Source organism: Populus alba, chromosome 6 (assembly GCF_005239225.2).
Source record: "Populus alba chromosome 6, ASM523922v2, whole genome shotgun sequence".
Classification (NCBI taxonomy): domain Eukaryota; kingdom Viridiplantae; phylum Streptophyta; class Magnoliopsida; order Malpighiales; family Salicaceae; genus Populus; species Populus alba.
This window is the reverse complement of record NC_133289.1, coordinates 12,960,713-12,979,890: the sequence shown is the minus strand read 5'-3', so window position 1 is coordinate 12,979,890 and position 19,178 is coordinate 12,960,713. Positions and strand designations below refer to the sequence as shown.

The window sequence follows — 19,178 nt, the reverse complement described above, 5'->3', positions numbered from 1 at the left end:
CAGTTTGGTACTTGAGGTATGGGTATAGGCTTGTCGAACCATGTTAAAACGAGTTTGCAAATTCCCTTCATTAAATTTTACTTTAATACTTTAATTATATTATTGGTTATTGCATTTACTTGAGGTAATTTGTTTTAATTGTAAAATTTAGTGATACACCTAATTAACCCCCCCCCCCTTTTTAGGTGTTAAGTTTCCTTAATCGTTGAACAACAATTGGTTCTCTTATATAAAGTTTTATTAAACTTTGAGTAGAATGACAATCACTAGTTACATTCTCCAAAAGGATCAACCATATCCATGTCTTTTTTATGGTAATAATTATATATATTAGAAAGCTAGAATGATAATTTATTTTTAACTTGTTGATTTTGATAAGTGGTTATCCATAGAAAATAGACCTATTGAAATTGAAAATGGTGTTGAGATTTCTAAAACTAGAAGTGAATATATGGATGATGATAAGACATTGTTTTCCATAAATGTCAAAGCCATGAACACCTTATATTGTGCTTTTAAGTATAAGTGAATTCAATAGAATTACATCATGTAAAAATGATAGAGATATTTGGCATGCTTTAAAAGTAACTCATGAAGGAACTAACCAAGTCAAAGAGTCTAAAATTGACATATTAGTCCATCAAAATATGAATTATTTAAAATTCTTCCTAATGAATCCATTACCAACATATTTACTAGAATGACTATCATTAGAAATAGTTTGCATGTTTTGGGCAAAATTATTAGGTCTCTACCAAAAACTTAGAAAGCAAAGGTCACAAAAATTCAAGTATTCATGAGTTCTTTATAGAATTCAACAGCTGAATTGTGTTTTATTTGGCAACCAAACAATTAATTTTGATGTTTTGGATGAATTGCAACAGCTAGCACACAATCAAACACGATCTAAATAGTGAAGCTTTTGTTATTATCGAGGATGAATTCTTTGTCCTTGAGATTTTATTGGTCATCTCTTGATGCAAATGTTGTTTACAATAAGCCTCCCAAAATTCCATTAATGTCACCTTAGTTTGGATGCACTTTAAACAAGGTCTTTATGGACCAAATCGAAGCTCAAATTTAAATTGGAAAAAAATAATTTTGTGGCCAAAAAATTTATTTTACAATGAACTCAGGCCCGAGCACAAGTCGAGCCACCGCACTTATGTATGGGTTTAAGCCTAAATGATACTTTGCTTAGGTACTTTCCCCTATAAAAATTTAGATGCCCTTTGAGTCTAATTTTAACTCTTCATTGCCCAATATATAAACGATAGAAAAGTTTTTTTCTTTTTAATATGGGATAAAGTTTTTTAGAGGATTTTGACCTCAAATGTGTCTATTAATCATGTTTTTTAATTAGATTTCTAACAAAACCATGTTGACTCAGATTTTTTTGTTATTTTGTAATTAATTTTTTTATTCTATCCTTCAATGTTGAATTTATTGAGAATTGAGCTTTATAATTTATTTCGATTTACTTTGTATAAGATTATCTTGATCTCATGACCAGGTCATAGATTTAGAGAGTTAATTTGCGTTGACTCATTAACTAAGAATTGTGCTTCATAATTTACTCTAATTTTTTTCTATAAGATTATCTAGTTTCATAACCTGAGTCGTAGGTTTGGTATGTTAACTTGAATAGACTCATGTTATTTTTTTCTTCTTTTAATTGATTTTTTATCAATTTTATTCTTCAATATTAAATTGATGTGAGTTTTTATAATTTGTTTTTTTACGATGAAATTATCTTAATCTCATAACTTGAGTCGCAGATATAGTATGTTAACTTGAATAAACTCATGTTATTTATTTTTTTTAATTTATTTTTTTTAATTTTATTCTTCAATATTTCATTAATTTGACTTTTATAATTTATTTTTTATTAAATTATCATGATCTCATGATCCAAATTATAAACATAAGTTGAATAACTTGAATCGTTAATATAACAAATTAACCTAAATTAACCAGAATAAACTTGTTGTTTTCGGACATGTTTGTTTCTACGTTTCAAGAGCACTTTTGAAAAAAAATTAAAAAAGTTTTATTTTTTATTAACTTTAAATTAATATATTTTTAATGTTTTGAAATTATTTTGATGTGCTGATGTCAAAAATTATTTAAAAAAAAAAATCATTGATTTATATTTTAAAATAAAAAATTATTTAAAAAACAACCACAACCACACTACCAAACAAGCTTGTAGATTACTTTTAAACTTGTTAGGTAAATTGGATTACATTAATTACATCTCTACATTGTTGTCACGTTAACCAAAAAAAGAAATTTAATACAACCATCAGCATAGTCAACGATGTTAGTTACTACTACCAAACAAAAAACTGTCATCAGTTGTGGAGGACCTTGAACGCAGTCACAACAGGATACGAATTTGAAAAGCCAAACCATGGAACAGGAACCATTGACATTTTTCTAGAAATGATTAACCAACCAACAAACATAAAAAATAAAAAAATAAAAATCCAGTGTCACTTTGGCATTTTAATTCCCAGTGCCTGTACTACCAAAATTGCGTGTACATCAAAGACATTCAAAAAAAAAAAAAAAAAAAGACATCTCGATATAACACTGCTCAACACCATTTCTCCTGCAGAACACATGGGAAAAAAGCACTTCCATAACCATGCCTTTTGTTGACCTTGGCAAGCTCTACCAAGCTTGTGTCAACTTGATTCAGTTTTCCCCTTCCGATTCATCAAGTCATGGTAATACAGAAGCACACACATTGGTTGACCAAGAATGCTGAAAAACAGCCAGAAGATCATGTTTCCCACCTGTAATGAAAAGAATTGCATTCTGTCATGGACTAGAACAGGCTGCTGCTCATCGGGGTTTGATTTTGAACTCCATGGCCATCTACCATGGCGGACAACACTTTGCATGATGGAATAGAGCGGGGTTTGGAAGTCTGCTATTTATCAGGTGTTCCAGATTTTAACCTCTCTGCTTGGGAGATGAAGAGGTGAAGAAATGGACATACCATGGAGCTTCTGAACTTATTTTGGAGAAATTTTGTGATCACCACTAAGGGAACCTGATCCAAACGAGAAAGAGGAAGCCATGTTTTCCATTAGCTAATTCAACACACTTAAAGATTATACTTTTCCTTCTTCCCTTTTCTTCTCTTAGGGAGCGGGGGGAGCAAGCATAAAACTGGTTTTAAAACAGTCAGTTAGAAACGAACTTCTGGCAGTCTTTGGTCAGAATCATCTTACCTGTAACATAATTCCAATAAATGCCCAGAGCTTGAACACGTGGCAGGGAACAGCAATGCACAGCTGCAGGATAATTAACATCAAATGACACCACAAGTACATGGCTGTAATTGAAACTATTGAATAGAGCCAGTGGTGCATCAATTCAAAAATTCTAGTGCAAGCAATGACTATAGAATCTCAAAGTGTTGGTCTATAACTCTATCTCAATCACTGCATTCCAAGAGTTCGCCCGCCGTGAAGAGTTGAAGAGACGGTTCATCAGCATCATCCTCAACTAAGCCCTCATCCCAACCCAGCTGGATCGGCCTACTGGTTATTCTGTAATTTCTTGATGTTTAGATCTCTCCTGTTTCCGAACCTACCAATCCATGTTATCAATGTGCCAAACTAAGCAGGTAACTTGGTGTGTTTAACTTTCAGAATTGGTTGCTACCATTATTTTTACCATTGACATAGCATAAAGCAAAGTCCCCAGCACTGTGTGGTTCCTAGACAAAGATGAGATAGATTTTCATGACACCGTCACAATCCGTGTGCAATTTGTCGCTCATGTCAAGTTCATCTCATCCAAAGCTGATCTTTTAATAGTTGAAATTAATAATTCACATTAAGTTGAACACAAAATCACTCCACCCATCAAGACTGGAAAAGGAAAAAAAGAAAAAGAAAAAGAAAAATAAAAAATAGAGTGATGAGTCCCTAAGCAAAATCCTGGATTTTGCATCAAGTGTGTATACGAGTACAATTCAAAATCCCTCATGTAATCCAATTGGGCACATATCCAATACTATACTTGACCTGGTACTACTCCAATACAAATCGGATACTTGCCAAAGAAAAACTAATGAATAATAAATATTATTTCAAATGCTTGGGGATACTTTAAAAATGATTTTATAGATGTATCCAAAACCTCGTGGATACATCACTACTACAATTTCCGTAGCAAATTGAATTTTACTATTTAGTTTTTGCACATTTTCATTTTATAATATCAAATTAATATAATAATCCCTCAATCCCAAAGAGATTGTCTGGTTTTCTATTTTGAATTTTACTGATTTTCTGATCAAATCATTGAGTCATGTATTTTCCTAAAATACCCCTATTTAAACCCACTTTGTAAGAGGCATACAATAGAGGGTGTTTTAGAAAAGTGTGATAAAGAATGGTGATATGACATGTCAATTAATGACTGTAGAAAGTCAAACATGACAATCCTTTTAGGACAGTGAGTATGATTTATATAGATAATAAATTTTTATTTTTTTTTATTTTTTGAAATGGATAATAATTGATGAATATTGTCAAAGTGACAAATGCAATCTTAACATTGTTATTATTGGTGTTATTCAAACTAATTTATGGTTTCCCATCTTGTAAATAGTTTTATATATTTTGAATTAATTTCTAGAATAAAATCGAGAAACTACATATGTAAAGTAGAACATATTTGTTTTTAGCTTAATAACACAATGATAAATAACATAATCATCCTGACCATCCCATCCTTTTAAAAAGAAAAATAAATACATAAATTTAAAATAAATATCTTTTTATATAAAAAATAAAACTATTTTATATATTATAATACCAAACCAACATAATTTCATTTTATCCAAAAACTCGGTATTATATATTTTTTAATAAAGTATCCATGACAACCTGTATCATATCCTAAATTTAAAAAATTGACATATTGACATATGTATCATATTGTATTCATATCCTTGTTGATGCTTCCTAAAAAAGATACTTCTATAACCATCAAATAAACATGCAAAAAATTGATCTACTATGTGAACATAGAAGCCAGCTATGAGATAAACTAGTCAAGATAAAAGTCAATAATACCTCGTGAAAAACAGCTGAAACTAAGAAGGCAACAAGTATAGCTACCCCCTGCAATGATATGGGAAAAAACAACAAAGAAAAATTGTGAGGAACTGCCAAGAGAGTATCTCTATTAAGTTTTTGTCTAACAAAATATAAAATCACCAGGACATGCTTGGTTAATAATACACAGCCCTAAATAAGAAAAAAACTAAGACAACCCCCTTCATATTCCATGCATCATCCTTCTTCCAAAAGTTGCTGTCAACAATTGTCATAAATAGGAGTTTAAAGTTTATATTTGTAATTCCGATTTCTTTGTGGAATTAGCAGAAAAATAAAAAGAAAGTTGGAAAGAAGATTCAATAGAAAAAACAAAATCGCAAGATATTATAGCATGTCTTGTAATCCATAGGTCACATTATAAAGCTTCCATCATAGAACAATAAAATGAAAATCTGTGATGACAAAAGCAGAGATCAAAATACAGCAAGAAGAAATGTTCATTTACTTTCTAACGAATCAAGTGTTGTTTACAGTCCACGGAGAGAAAGGGAAGTTACCTTCGGTATTTTATTCCGTAGGCATGGAAAATAGATATGGCGAACCATCCACTTATGAACTGGCTGTAGACAGTAGGATTCAATTAGAGGTATGCTTGACCAGCCAGTCTCTGTGCACTTGTGTGTTCATAAGCAGCACATCTTGTGTTCGTAATAATAACTACAGCATTACAATAAGAATGCAAATGATATATAAAGGCACCGGATGAACACACTTGTAAGCAACTAACTGGCTTAAACATTATTCCCTAGTATTTGTCTCAGTTCTTTAAAATTTCCCCTATGTTAGTAATTTATTTAATAACACTCTGTGTTTGTAAAAATGGCTCAATTAGATTCAATGGTTAATTGTCATCCAATTGCTCAATTAATTGGGTACGAAAACAAATAATTTCCACACATGATGAAAATTGAACTCATATATCATGTAAATGATGTCATGTGACCTACACGTGATCAATCAAAACAAAAAAAAATCTCTCACCTGAGCTGTAAGCTGCTCAGGTGCCTCTCTTTATTATTTATGAAACGCAGCCACTGTCCACCCAAAATCTAAATTCTAGCTTCTTCCCTAAAATAATTAGAAACCCTTCCAAATCTTGATCAAATCACGTGCGAATCTTTTTGTTTTTATGGATCTCTAGGCCATTTCAACTTAGTTCATTAAACACCATTCATTTGATATGGGGATCCCATTTTCATCCTATGTAGAAATTGTTTGTCCATGTCATACCTACTTAATGGAACAAATGGAAGGAAGTTAACTATTGCCCACAATTGAACCAATTTTACAAACATATAGTTACTGAACAAATTAACACATGGATAATTTTGAATAATTGGGAGAAACACAAGGGCAAAATGATAGGTTATACAGCAACTAATTACCATGGTATTGCTGACAATTGCATCAACAAATAAAATCTTTTCCACGACATGGACAAAAGATTGAATAGAAATTGAAGACTTTCAATCTAATATCCTTATCTTGACACAACTTTCACTAGAATAGAATGATTTGCAACTAATAGAAGTATCTTATTGTCCAGTCATAATGTTGCTCCACAACTAAATTCAAACAGCACATGGGAACCATGGCTGGGATTTCAATAAGAAGATATAGCAACTTTTATACCTTCATGATCCAATAGCCAACTAGGAAACTACATAACAAGAATTCACATAGATCAAATATTCATTTTTTTCCAATTCCATAGTTCCCTGACTTTTGCCATTTTCTACGTTAAATGGGAATAGCATTTATCCTCTTGAGACTCCCAAATCAATTAAACATCTATGAAAACAATTTCTAGGGAGGCACATGTTAGAATTCCCACACCATTCATGTTATAGATTTAAAACAAGAATGTATTCCAGAACACATGACTGTTAAAACACACAAAGTTTCATGATTGACCATATTGATCCATAACATAAAATTTTGAACCCTTAATTTAAAGCTTTATTGGTCTGTTGTGACTGGGATAGTACTGCCATCTGGTACCCTTGCTTTTTTTCTTTTTCTTTTTTTGTTATTTGCTCTCTCTCTCTCCCATCTTTCTTTCTCCTTGATTTATTATTTTCCTTTATCATCATTCTCTAATAGCCACTGCAAAGGCAATGAGGAAGGTTTTTATATCAAATCCATTTCTGAGAATTAATGACTGCAAAGAGATAAATACAAGATAGGGAGTATGGGATAGCTATTGCGTTGCTGAATGAAGAGAAAAAACGAGAGAGATTAACAGCTTGAGAAAGAGTGAAGATAGTGCTTCTTTACAAAAAGATTGGAATAGTATTTCCTTAATTCTTTAAATTTGAAAGCCTACAGAAGCACTGAACAAAGCAATGAAGATTTAGCAGTTAGGCCACTTTAGAGTCCATTTCTAACTACAATTTCTGTAGCAAAACTTGAAGTGATGATGATGTGTTATTGCTCATGCTTTATTCAGACTATAAAAGAAAAAAAAAAGGAAGAAAGAATGGGGAGGGGAGGGGAGAATAAACTGGGCCCCAATGTTTGCTAATTAAAGTCGGGGTTGCTGAAATGACAATATTATCTCTATTAGAGGTGATTAAGAAAAGCCCATAATTACAATACATAATGTCCAAAAAATTTGGGCACAATGCTAGTCCACCTAAAGAGTGAAAGGTTAGCAAATCCCTATATATAATACATTTACACATATAATATATAGATAAGAAAATACTTTTTGTTAGAAAATATACAACATGTCATATTATAACGATAATTATAAATAGAATGTTATTATGAAAAATGGATAACAAAGACAAGAAAGTCGTTTTCATTGCACAATAAGCATTGGAAAATATTTCAACCTCATTATCCATGGTAGAGCTAACAATCCAAAAAATAATCCATTTTCCTAGAATTCATTTTCCATGGAATTCATTTTACAAAAAAAAAAAAATTCACCAATAAACAATCAAGCCTCAGAATCTAAAGATAAAATAAAGAATTTCAAGTATAGAAACATACCATATTCCACATTCTCCAATACTGTTGAAAGCCACAAATCCAAAATCACGTTTGCAAATGTAAAGATTATAAGCAAGGAATTTTTGATCGATATATCAAGAGGAAAACATTTTCCATAATATGAGTTCTTACTTCTTCAACAGTTCTTGCATTCCACCAATCCTTGTAGAACTCCCGATCACCAAAGCAAAGGAGCTCGGCAAGTATATTTAACCTACATTTGCAAAACAGTATTCAACTCAAACTAAAGAGATGAACCTGGTCCTACAATTCCCCCTTTATGGGAGGGAAAAAACCTAGTGTAAATTTCTAGGAATATGCCAAGCTTCAGGAATCATGCTAGGTGAATAAAATTATGCATTAAACAAAACTAATAAGCACACTTTATAAAAATTACTCCCACTACAAAGGAATCTGCACACAATTTGAAATGCAAGTGGTTACTTGTTGGACAAGTTATAAGAAAAACATTTTCAAGGGAATGCAGTCAATAGTTGTTGAAGTAAATGTGTCCAATGGAGGATTCTTACAACTCCACTACAACTAAATGAAACTACAAATAACACTATTGATCTAAAAAAATTTCCACTAAACTATTTTCACTTGACACCATTGAGGCAAACTAACTACAGCTATAACAAGCTTCATGGTATTAATGAAAAAAAAAAAAGAAAATTTTGGCAATTATTGGAATTTCTTTAACAAAGAGGAAACTGTTCATAAAACGTGAAAGAAAAGTTCACTCACCACAGGTGGAAAAAGCAGTAGAACATGCAAAGCCATACATATAAATTAGGAACTGAGAGCTTCAAGACCCTCTCAATGGCATACAAGAGATTTCCTTTAAAAGGGTGCTGTGAATTCTTAACAATAGGATTGATATACTGCAGAATTATGCCCACCAAATATGTCAGGAATGCATGCCTTTATTTTCAAAAAACAAAAGAGAGAGAGCGCTCAGAACTGGTTTAAATGTGAAAATCTACTTACTTGTTCTATGATAAATCCCATGAATCCAGTAAATATTATTAACTTGACAAATTGTTGAACCACCCATCCCTTTCGAACAGATTCAGTGCGAGGATAGCTTGACTACAATGACAATGCATCAAGGCAAAGATTAGAGAATCCGATAACAAAGAGAAGACATGGCAGCCACAAAATAGTGACAGAAGTCCTATTTACAAGATATAGCCACACAAACAAATTGCAAGAGCTATATATAAAGTCAGACCCACTAAACACAGCATAACCAGAATAGAGACCCCTACATTAATACTAGTCTTAAGAAATTTATGACAACATAAAAGTTAGATTGTATTTACAAATCCACGTCCCCTGTTATATGTGTATCATTTGTATCATGTGTCATGGTATTTGGGAGACAAGTAGTTATTTCTTTACGCATTAAGTGATAGCATGGCATATGTAGGTCAGGGTATGGGTAATTACTGCCTGTCCTGCATGGTCCCAAGACCCAAGTGTTTCAAGATTTTGTGAGCAAAACGTTTGTAAATTTGGTCAATTAGAACAGAGTCAAAATTCAAGGTCTTTATCCACTGTCTTCTATCCAGACATGGAAAAGAATTGTTCTTTATGAAATGCTGGGCATTAAACCCCAATCCTCGAGACCAGGAAAGAATAATAAAATGCGCCGAAGGATAAAACTGCTTGGATGTATCTAAAATCTTAAGAATTGATGGAAATGAGACAAAATGACCGATCTACGCAACAAGGACACTCAGAACACATCCAGTCCCATACACAGAGATAACATAAGAACATTTGTCTACCATTAGGAAATGTGGGAATATCACACAACTCAAGTTTAAAAAGGTACTCTACACCAATAATTCCATGTCGAGTATAGCCTGATTGTTATAGCAGGATTCCTCTCATTCCATGCATGCAGGGTGACTTTCAACATATATATCCTAGTAAGTTCATTCTTTCTTTTATTCTCTTGTAAGTAAAACAGAAGTCTTTTCATTGCAATGTATCCTCCAGAATTTTTGGAAATAAATCAAATATCATTAGGTAATACAAGATGAACCAATAAGAGTTTATAAAAAAGCTGAAAATGCATATAGTTGTTCATATATGGGCTGAAGAAACATGACTGATTACCTGGTAACATAATGTGGGAGCCACCATGAAGTAGACTAAACTCTTAAAGTAAGTATCATAAGGATTACCCACATAAGGAGAAATGGATGGGACATCTTCCTGAAATTAAACAGGACCTCAATGAATAATGACTGAGAGAAACCAATTGATTAGATTTGATAGAGAGAAATATTGAATGTGTAATGATAATGATAACGGGAAGATAAGAAGATGAGAGAGAGAGAGAGATGATAACACATCTACTTGATGCTTCTATAACATATTTTCTCAATTCTTCAATTTACAATCTTATGTAGGACGCAATGCAACAGCTTTCACATGAAAAACCACGCACCTGCTGAGCTTTTTCAAATATACTTACCCTATCTATTGACTTGGCAATTGCTCTCAAATCAGAGTTTGTATGAGCATAAGATACCAATTTTAGCCACACAATGCAAGAAAAGAGCATCAACGTGACACCAGATAGAAAAGCAGAATCACACCTGCACAAATTAGCCAAGAATATTTAAGTGTCTTTGTTAACATCCAATGACTAAGCATGCTAACGTCCTACAAGATCTAACAAGATATTAAGACATTTAGCTTATCAATTCCACTCCGAGAGAGAAAAATCAGCTTCAAAGAACTCATTTTTTATGCCTGTACAATAAATTATCCGCGCGATAATTCTGACATTTTAAAGTTTTATGTCATCTAAAGTTTGTGTTAGAGAGAGCGCGCGGGGGGGGAGGTTACTTGATGAAATGGAACTGCAGAGTTTATGAACTTGCACAGATTATGATGCTTGAGGGTTGGGAACTGGGAAAATTCATACAATCATAGGTAATTTCAGTTACCAAAATGTAATTCCAAGATTTTAACTGCTTTTTTCGCCAATATATGGTTACAAACATGGAAAATAAGCATCCACCATTTTGACAATACAAAGACCACAAAATCAAATCCAAATCAAAAGGGTTCTCTAGTCCTCTTGACTATAAGATGAAGGTACTGCTATGCGCATCCCAGAAGCAGTGATTTATAGGGTGTCCAAGAAAACTTATGTCCCACAATGATCACTGTAAGAGGCAATGATCTCCTAAGATTTCAGAATCCTGCCCCAACCAACTAGAACATGCTCTATATCACCCCAAACATAACACATCCCAAAGGCTCTAACAATCCTTTACATCCATAAAAGATTAAGAACACTTGAATGATTCAACCAGGCTTTCTTTGGAAAATGGCTTTGGAGGTTCATGGTGGAATGATAACTTGCGCAGATTGATCACTGAAGATATTCATGAAGTGGATTTTAGGGGCAAATTTTCTAGAGAGGAACATTTCTTATCCTAGTTTTTCAATACATATTAAAAAGGTTGGGTCATTTTTCTTCTCTTGTCAGTTTTGACTAGGGAAAAAGGCATCTTATTTTGCATGGCATGATAAATGGGGTATGGAAGAAGCATTCAGATCCAGTTCCCTAAACCTTTTGTGTTAGCTTAAGATAAACATGCTCTCCAAGCCATTGTTTCAACATAGATGGAAGACAATATAATTTTGGCAAGCATGGCAATATTGGCAGATTCGTGTTTAAATGAGCAAAAGTGTGTGGCAATGGTGTATTGAACCATCTTTTCCATTGGGATATGGTTAATTTAGTCGGTCAACAGCTTAATACTTGGGATACATTGTGGTTTGTAGAAGCAGCGAATCAAAAGACTCTATCAGAGATAAGAGTCTAATGCTAACTCTTTTGAATGATTTTTGCATAAAACTACATTCTTATCAAGTTAGATAAATGTTTTCACCGAGGAAAGTAAGAATGTAAAAACTATACATTCCAGGTTCCTGGACAAATTAAGAATTTCAGATATAAAGTCTCCCCGCCTTCAATACATATAAAACAAGTATTAGGTGAGGCTAGTGAAGACTTTCAATTAATCTATATCTGAAATCTATATGAAAAGCAGGCGCCTGCATTTGTTCTGATGTCATCGAAAAAGTTAAATGCTGTGTTACACAGCATGATAAATGATAAAGTTAATAACTTCATCAAAATGAGAGAAATAATGAGGAAATGCAAAAGGACAGATACAGAACATACATGAATTGTTGGCAATATTGCTTCCAAAAGCTAGAGAAAAAAGCCTTGCGGAAATATGACAACTAAATTTGTTAACTCAAATTTATTCACCACAAACTCACTACAAATTTATCAACCACTGATCAGAGAACTAAAAAATCTACAGACAGATCAATTGCCACAAAGATGATTTGAACAACCAAAAGTAAACTGAACATCTGCAGTTAGATAGACACAGCCTAGTGCTTGTGCAATTTAAACTGCATTTTTCTCTTAACTAAAGGAAACTTGACCATTTTCATGCTCTAATGTTATCAATTGTTTTGTATTATTTTTCAAATCAATTGTTTGACAATGTTAGACCATAATCTGTGCAAACTGCAAGTCATAACCTAGTTATCAATATCTTTCAATCCTCACTGTGAGTTTCCAACAATAGAGTTTCCTTTTGCATTCGTCTTTGATATCACCACCGAATTCTATCAACAAAGGCTTCACCATAACCAAGATTGGTGATTGAATTGAAGTTTATCATGGAACCTGACAATGCTGCCTCTCATGCAACCTAAAGAGTCTTATAGAATCTTCCTAAACGTGAACTCAACTTTTTTAGCATATCTGATTTTCAATTGGCATGCAATTTTCAAATGGAGTAAGAGTATTACACTTTATGTTACAACAATCTAATTCATTGAGCAACATAGAGGCTATTAATTTCCAAATTTGATAAACTAACAGTTATACAACACTAAACTTCGCAATAGATAACTAAAATGAAAATGGAATACTAAATAAAATCAACCTGAGAATTACTGAAACTGGATATAAAAGTGATCCTGTGGTGATGATTGTATGAAGGAAAACAACAACCTGCAATTTTAAACTTAAAAATTAGCTTCAAACTAAATCAGGCTCCACAATGAGCCGTGAGTTATTTATTTGAGCAATTATAATAAGCCGATTCTATTAATGGCAAGATGCAGAATAATCAGCTTTTTAGCACTTACAAGTTGAGGCAAATAATTTTGATATGCCAACTTCTCAACAAGATAGGCCGCGAAAGGGAATGCTGGAAGGCTAAGACTGTAATATAAGCAATAATCCATAACAAATTTCTTGTCAAGGAAAAAAAAGAGTTACAATAATTCAGACTTGAAACCAAACAAATAAAAAAGAACGTTCTTCATCAGTCAGATGGAATAAATTGGAAAACAAAATATTACCAGCACATAAACAGGGGCCAGTCTCTTAATGATTTTGAACTAAACCAAAATCCACTATTAATTAACCAACCATACTGCAAAAAGAAGAAGAAGAAGCTCTTAACATTATTTTATTTTAAATTTTGAGAGAGCATGCCACAAGATTTTTATTTTTACAGGAAAAAAAAAAAGGAAGAAGAGGAAAATAGCACTAGCCTTGATTATATTTTCAATGATAAGCCTGCTGTTTATAGCCACAAGCACAACTATACAGAGATTGAAGAGACCTGCATGACTCTGCAGCCACAAAATTGTAGTAAAGACAAAATTATTAAAATCTATCCATCCATAAAACGCAAATTAAAATGAATTTAAACGATCCGTACTTGTTTAAAAAAAGCATCAGAACTAAGAGGACTCTCTCTAACACCACGATGAGCAGGCATTGAAGGCCGATAATTGAATTTAATATCCGATCGATTCTCATTCGTAACCTTATCGCATTCTTTACCATTACTTTTCAAATCCTCCGATTCCATCATCTCTGTCGAAGGTGAATCCGTGACAGTAGTAGACCTCCGTCGAACGGAGAATTTAAGATCCGACGTCGCCGATGATGATGTTGTTGCCGTTGATGTTGCAGTTGCCTTTATATGATTCTCCGGAGACTCTAACGCCGCCATGATTTTTTGATACACTGAAATGCAGTGTATCAAAAATAAAAATTATAAAAGTTAGAAGCGTGTAATTTATACATATAAAAAAAAAAAAAGTTAATAAGCGGTTGATAGTAAATGCGAGTAATTTATAAATAGAAGGAAGCGTGGGTGATGGAAATTTTGAATGTTTAATTTATTTATTTTGGAAAGAAAAATCGAGATTTTAGAGTCAGAGAGGTTTTTTTTTTTTTCTTTATTCATGGAAGTGAGGATACGCTGCTAACCAGACAGGCAGGGACCAGGATAGGTTTCAGCTCTTCTTCTTCTTCTTCTTCTGTATTTTTGAAGTTCATGTGTGTATGCACCTTTATTATGGCCTTCTAGATAGATTGTTATTATTACGATTATTTTGGGATGTTAATAGTATTTGATATTATTTTAACAGTGGTTTTTAAAAATAATTTTTATTTAAAAATATATTAAAATATTATTTTTTATATTTTTATATTAACATATCAAAATAATATAAAAAAATTTAAAAAAATAAATTTGAAACAAAATAAATCTTAATTTTTGTTCAAAAATATTTTTAAAATACAAAATATAAACATGCTCTAATTTATTTTGCAAGGGAGTTATAGTGGAATATTCTATTGGCTTTAGTAGTGGTTTTTTTTATTTTTTTATTTAAAATTAGCTCAATAATTTAAATTTTTTTGATGAAATAACATTATTTAAAAAAAAAATTTGTGAAATAATATAGTTTTATCTTGTTATATTTTAAAAACATGATATTTATTTAAATATCGTTATTTCCAAGAGTGACAAAAAAGTTTTCATGCTTAACAGTAATAACTTGGAATATGTTATTTTAAAAATATGACAAATTAATATATCATGTTTCAGAAGCGTGACATCTCGTGAAATTTAATCACTTTTTATATCAAAGAAAATGAACAGATACAACACGCCTCTCTTCTAGGTAGTGGCCCAGTGATAAGAGCTTGGACCAAGAGGTTTGCTCCCTCTGTGGTCTCAGGTTCGAGCCCTAGGTTGCTCATATGATGGTCACTGGAGGCTTACATGGTCGTTAACTTCAGGGCCCGTGGGATTAGTCGAGGTGCGCGCAAGCTGGCCCGGACACCCATGTTAAACTAAAAAAAAAAAAAAAAAAACACCAATTACTTGTTTTTTCAGCCTTAAAACTCCAGAAAACTTGAACTCACCTTAGTTTTCGAGCATTCTAGGATTTTTCCTCTTTAAAATCCGCTGTTGCCCCAACCCTCATCACTCTCTAGTTTTATAAACAAGCTAAATTTGCTACGTTGTTATTAAATATATGAGTTGTATAACTATTAATATAGAGTAATGAATTATTGTTGCTTAGGATTAAAAAACTTATGCTTAAGTAATCATTTTAAAGTTTTGACATTACCTCTATTGATGTTATCTTTTTTGCCAAAAAGATTTTGATAAAATTAAACTATATTGTTTTGAATATTTATAAAATAAGCCAATTTTATACCATCAATAATATATACTATGAAGATATTATTTATGACTATCCTAGCTCTTACAAGCTTATAGAAATACTCAGTATATAAATCACTCTCTTAAATCCATGTAACCCCCCATTCACCTTTATATTCCATGTTTTAAAAACAAAATCAATAAAATTACCTTCAACAACTAGAAGATTTAAAAAAACAATTGAAAGGTTTAGGCATATAATTAATTTGCTGGTAAGTTTGAACCCAACCAGAGCAATGATCAAACACTTATATAGATTGAGAAACTTCATACTAGAACTAGTAAAAAATCAGTCTCTAAGCATCATTAGCAAGAACTTTATCAAGTTTTTTTTTTAATGAAAATTGAATTAGCTTGTTTCTTACTAAATCAAGTAAAGAAAACCTTTATACTTGGATTATTAAATAGGTCAGTTTTATGAATAATATATAACTATTAACACCTCTAATAATATTTAAATCCCTTATAAGCATTCAAAGACATAATTTAAGAGCAATATTAATATTCTTTATGTTATTTAATTAAACATTAATATATAACTATGTACTAGCATCAAGTTACATAAATAACTAGTAGCATTATAAAATCAAGATTGAATCATTCAACATGCTCCTATTATCCAAGTCATTAAACAAAATTCTTTAAAGCCCCAATAGCTTTCCCATCGAAGAACTTGTTAGGCAATTAAAAATAGAAAGAATTAGGCAAACAAATGAAATCAATATTTTTGTTTCCCTTTTTAAATATTAAATCAACAACTGAGAGTAATAATGAAAATAATTAGAACAAGAAGTGAATATAGGAAACAGTAAGAATTTAAAAGAAGTCTAGGGCTTATAGTACACAATAATAATAACATTATTCTCTCTCCAACAAAAATAATTTTATATATGACATGTTTCTTTCTAAAGATACAACAATTCATTAGAATTTATGGATGCAGTAAAAATTCCTCAAACCTTTTTATCACCTTTTTTTTTCTCACTTGTGTTAATAAAGTATAAAAAAGAAGTGTAGTGAAACTTGAGAGGAATATATAAAAAAGAAATTCTTAAATTGTGTGTGTGTGTGAGAGAGAGAGAGAGAGAGTAAAATATAAAACTATTTTTAAGAATTTCTTATGGTAAAAAAATTATATATTTCCCATCCTAAACGTATGCAATATATGTGTACTTAATCAAGGTATTGGTTATCAAATATATTTAAAACAATTAAATATAATAAAGTAATTTATCATAATGGCTAAGTCAATAAATTTTATTAATTACTAAAAACAACTATAATTAATTATAATTGTAAATCAAGATTCCAACATTTCTCCACATGATTTAAAATCATTCATACAAATAATGAATAGAATAAAAGTGAGCATTAATGTTGTGTAATCGATGCTAGATACCTTTTAGAGTTTGAACTTATACTTAATTTTAATAGAATGTTGTGTAATCGATAATAGGTACCTTTTAGGGTTTGAACTTATACTTAATTTTAATAAGTTTTAACATAAAGAACCATAGTAACTAGGATGTTTTGAATTAGGTTTCGTAGACCAACTTTACACTTATCACACACATAACATATAAGTGATTTTAAAATTCTATCAGTGTTGTGTTTTTTTTTATCATGCATATATATCTTCTCTCATGAAACTTACAACCTTATGAAAAATAAATTAAAAATCAAGTTACATTAGAAATTAAAGAATCAGTTTCATTATTTACCCTTGTTTTCCAAACCAAAAAAATACACCAATAGATGTAATTGCTTCACTATATGTTTTAGGTTCATTTTCAAGAAAAAAAGTGTAAAAAATAGCACCAAAATCTTTTGCTCTTCTATTTCCTTTACTTTTTCCAATTTCCATGGAAGCATAATTATCAACAATATCTATTTTAGAAGAATAACTTTCATTAATAGGTTTAGACACCTTATTTTTCATTGGAAAAATATTTTCAAAGAACACTACATCACATAACTTTATAATTGTATTATTTTCAATTTCATAAATCTTCGAATTTAAAACTAAAATCTATAAGTTGTACCACACAAAGAATATCCAATAAATGCACAATTTATAGTTTTAGGATCAATTTTCCTTTTATTAGTAATTATAATATTTACTTTAGCTAAACAACCCCCACTATTTACAATATTTTAAAGAGGGTGTTTTATTCTTCCAAAATTTATTTAACGTTTCATCCCAATTTTTATAAGAAATGCTATGAAGAATATAACAAAAAGAATATAATGTTATTAGGCTAATCAGATCTAATTAACACTATTTTAACTAAATTCATTAAAGTTTTATTTATTTTTTAATATTCATTACCCCATTAGAATATGGTGAAAAAAAAGGGTGTTATTTGATGTATAATATCAAATCTAAAAATTCATTCATTTTATTAGAAGTATACTCACCACCTTTATCAAATTGTATTTTTTTTTTCTCTCTAATTGATTTTTTACTTCTACTTTAAAATTTTCAAACTTATCACATAATTCACTTTTAGATTTGGCCAAATAAACATAACAATATCTTAACAAATAATAAATAAAAATAATAAAGTATTTTCTATCACCACTAGTCAAGATATTACTACTATCACAAATATCATTATATATTAACTCCAATAAATTTGTTATTTTTTCCTACTAGATTAAAACCTTTCTAGGCTGCTTTGTTTATACACAAATTTCACATTTTTTTTATTAGTGTGACTTAGAATTAAATTTAAATGTTATTAAAGTTAACATACTGAAGCCTATTTTTCATAACCAAAAATTTAACCCCATTCATTTTCAAAAAAAAAACAAAAACAAATGTTCTTTCCAATCTCTAATAATTATTTTAGTCATGTGTTTATTTAACTTTTGTGTATGAAGAAATATGAATAAAATAATAATAATAAAATAAAAAATATCATCAAAATAAATACAAATAAAATAAAATAAAATAATAATTGAATTTAATAGGCCAAAGATTAAGTTAAAATAATATAGCGTCCAATCTAGTAAAAGATTGAAGATAAAAATTAAGAAAATAGTTGAAATTAGCTAAAATTGAAGATTCCTGGAAAATAAAAATTAAAGGACCCACCATCCCCATTCAATCAAGGTCAAAATTGAAAGAAATTAAGACAAAAAGATAAAAATTGGTTGAAAATAAAATAACTAAAAGTCCAAGAATGAAATTAGGAAAAATGCGAGAATGAAAGGGTCGGTTTGAAAATCATCATTTGAAAACGACATTGTTTGGGTTTAAATTACAAACCCTAAATCCCAAATTAAGTTTAAAAATGACATTTTTTTCCATTAAATGAAAATGACGCAGTTTTGTACTTCACCTAAGGTTGATTTATGGGATTCGAACAAGCAGAAACAACTTATCCTCGCGCAATCTTAGGGTCTGATTTCTGGCCTTGACCAACTCTCCTCGCGGGACAAAAATGAA

General features: G+C 30.9%; 1 protein-coding gene across 7 annotated transcripts; it reads right to left on the bottom strand.

Moving 5' to 3' along the window:
- Positions 1 to 2,416: 2,416 nt before the first annotated feature.
- On the bottom strand, positions 2,417 to 19,178 carry LOC118047965 (diacylglycerol O-acyltransferase 1). Of its 7 annotated transcripts, none has more exons than XM_073410004.1 (17): positions 19,072 to 19,178; positions 13,925 to 14,235; positions 13,755 to 13,835; positions 13,560 to 13,633; positions 13,344 to 13,419; positions 13,139 to 13,206; positions 10,630 to 10,753; positions 10,269 to 10,367; positions 9,132 to 9,233; positions 8,889 to 9,025; positions 8,274 to 8,355; positions 8,142 to 8,162; positions 5,642 to 5,704; positions 5,100 to 5,147; positions 3,243 to 3,305; positions 3,008 to 3,061; positions 2,417 to 2,801 (listed from the first exon to the last, which is right to left on the bottom strand). In XM_073410004.1, exons 2-17 carry the CDS (start codon positions 14,219 to 14,221, stop codon positions 2,691 to 2,693), a joined length of 1,500 nt encoding a protein of 499 aa, XP_073266105.1. In that variant the 5' UTR covers positions 14,222 to 14,235; positions 19,072 to 19,178; the 3' UTR covers positions 2,417 to 2,690. The 7 variants fall into 7 exon arrangements, 5 of the variants coding, with proteins under 5 accessions (XP_073266105.1, XP_034913329.1, XP_034913330.1 ...); XM_035057438.2 differs by lacking the exon at positions 19,072 to 19,178 and adding an exon at positions 14,482 to 14,625; XR_012170163.1 differs by lacking the exon at positions 19,072 to 19,178 and having other exon boundaries at positions 2,769 to 2,801; positions 3,243 to 3,603; positions 13,925 to 14,630.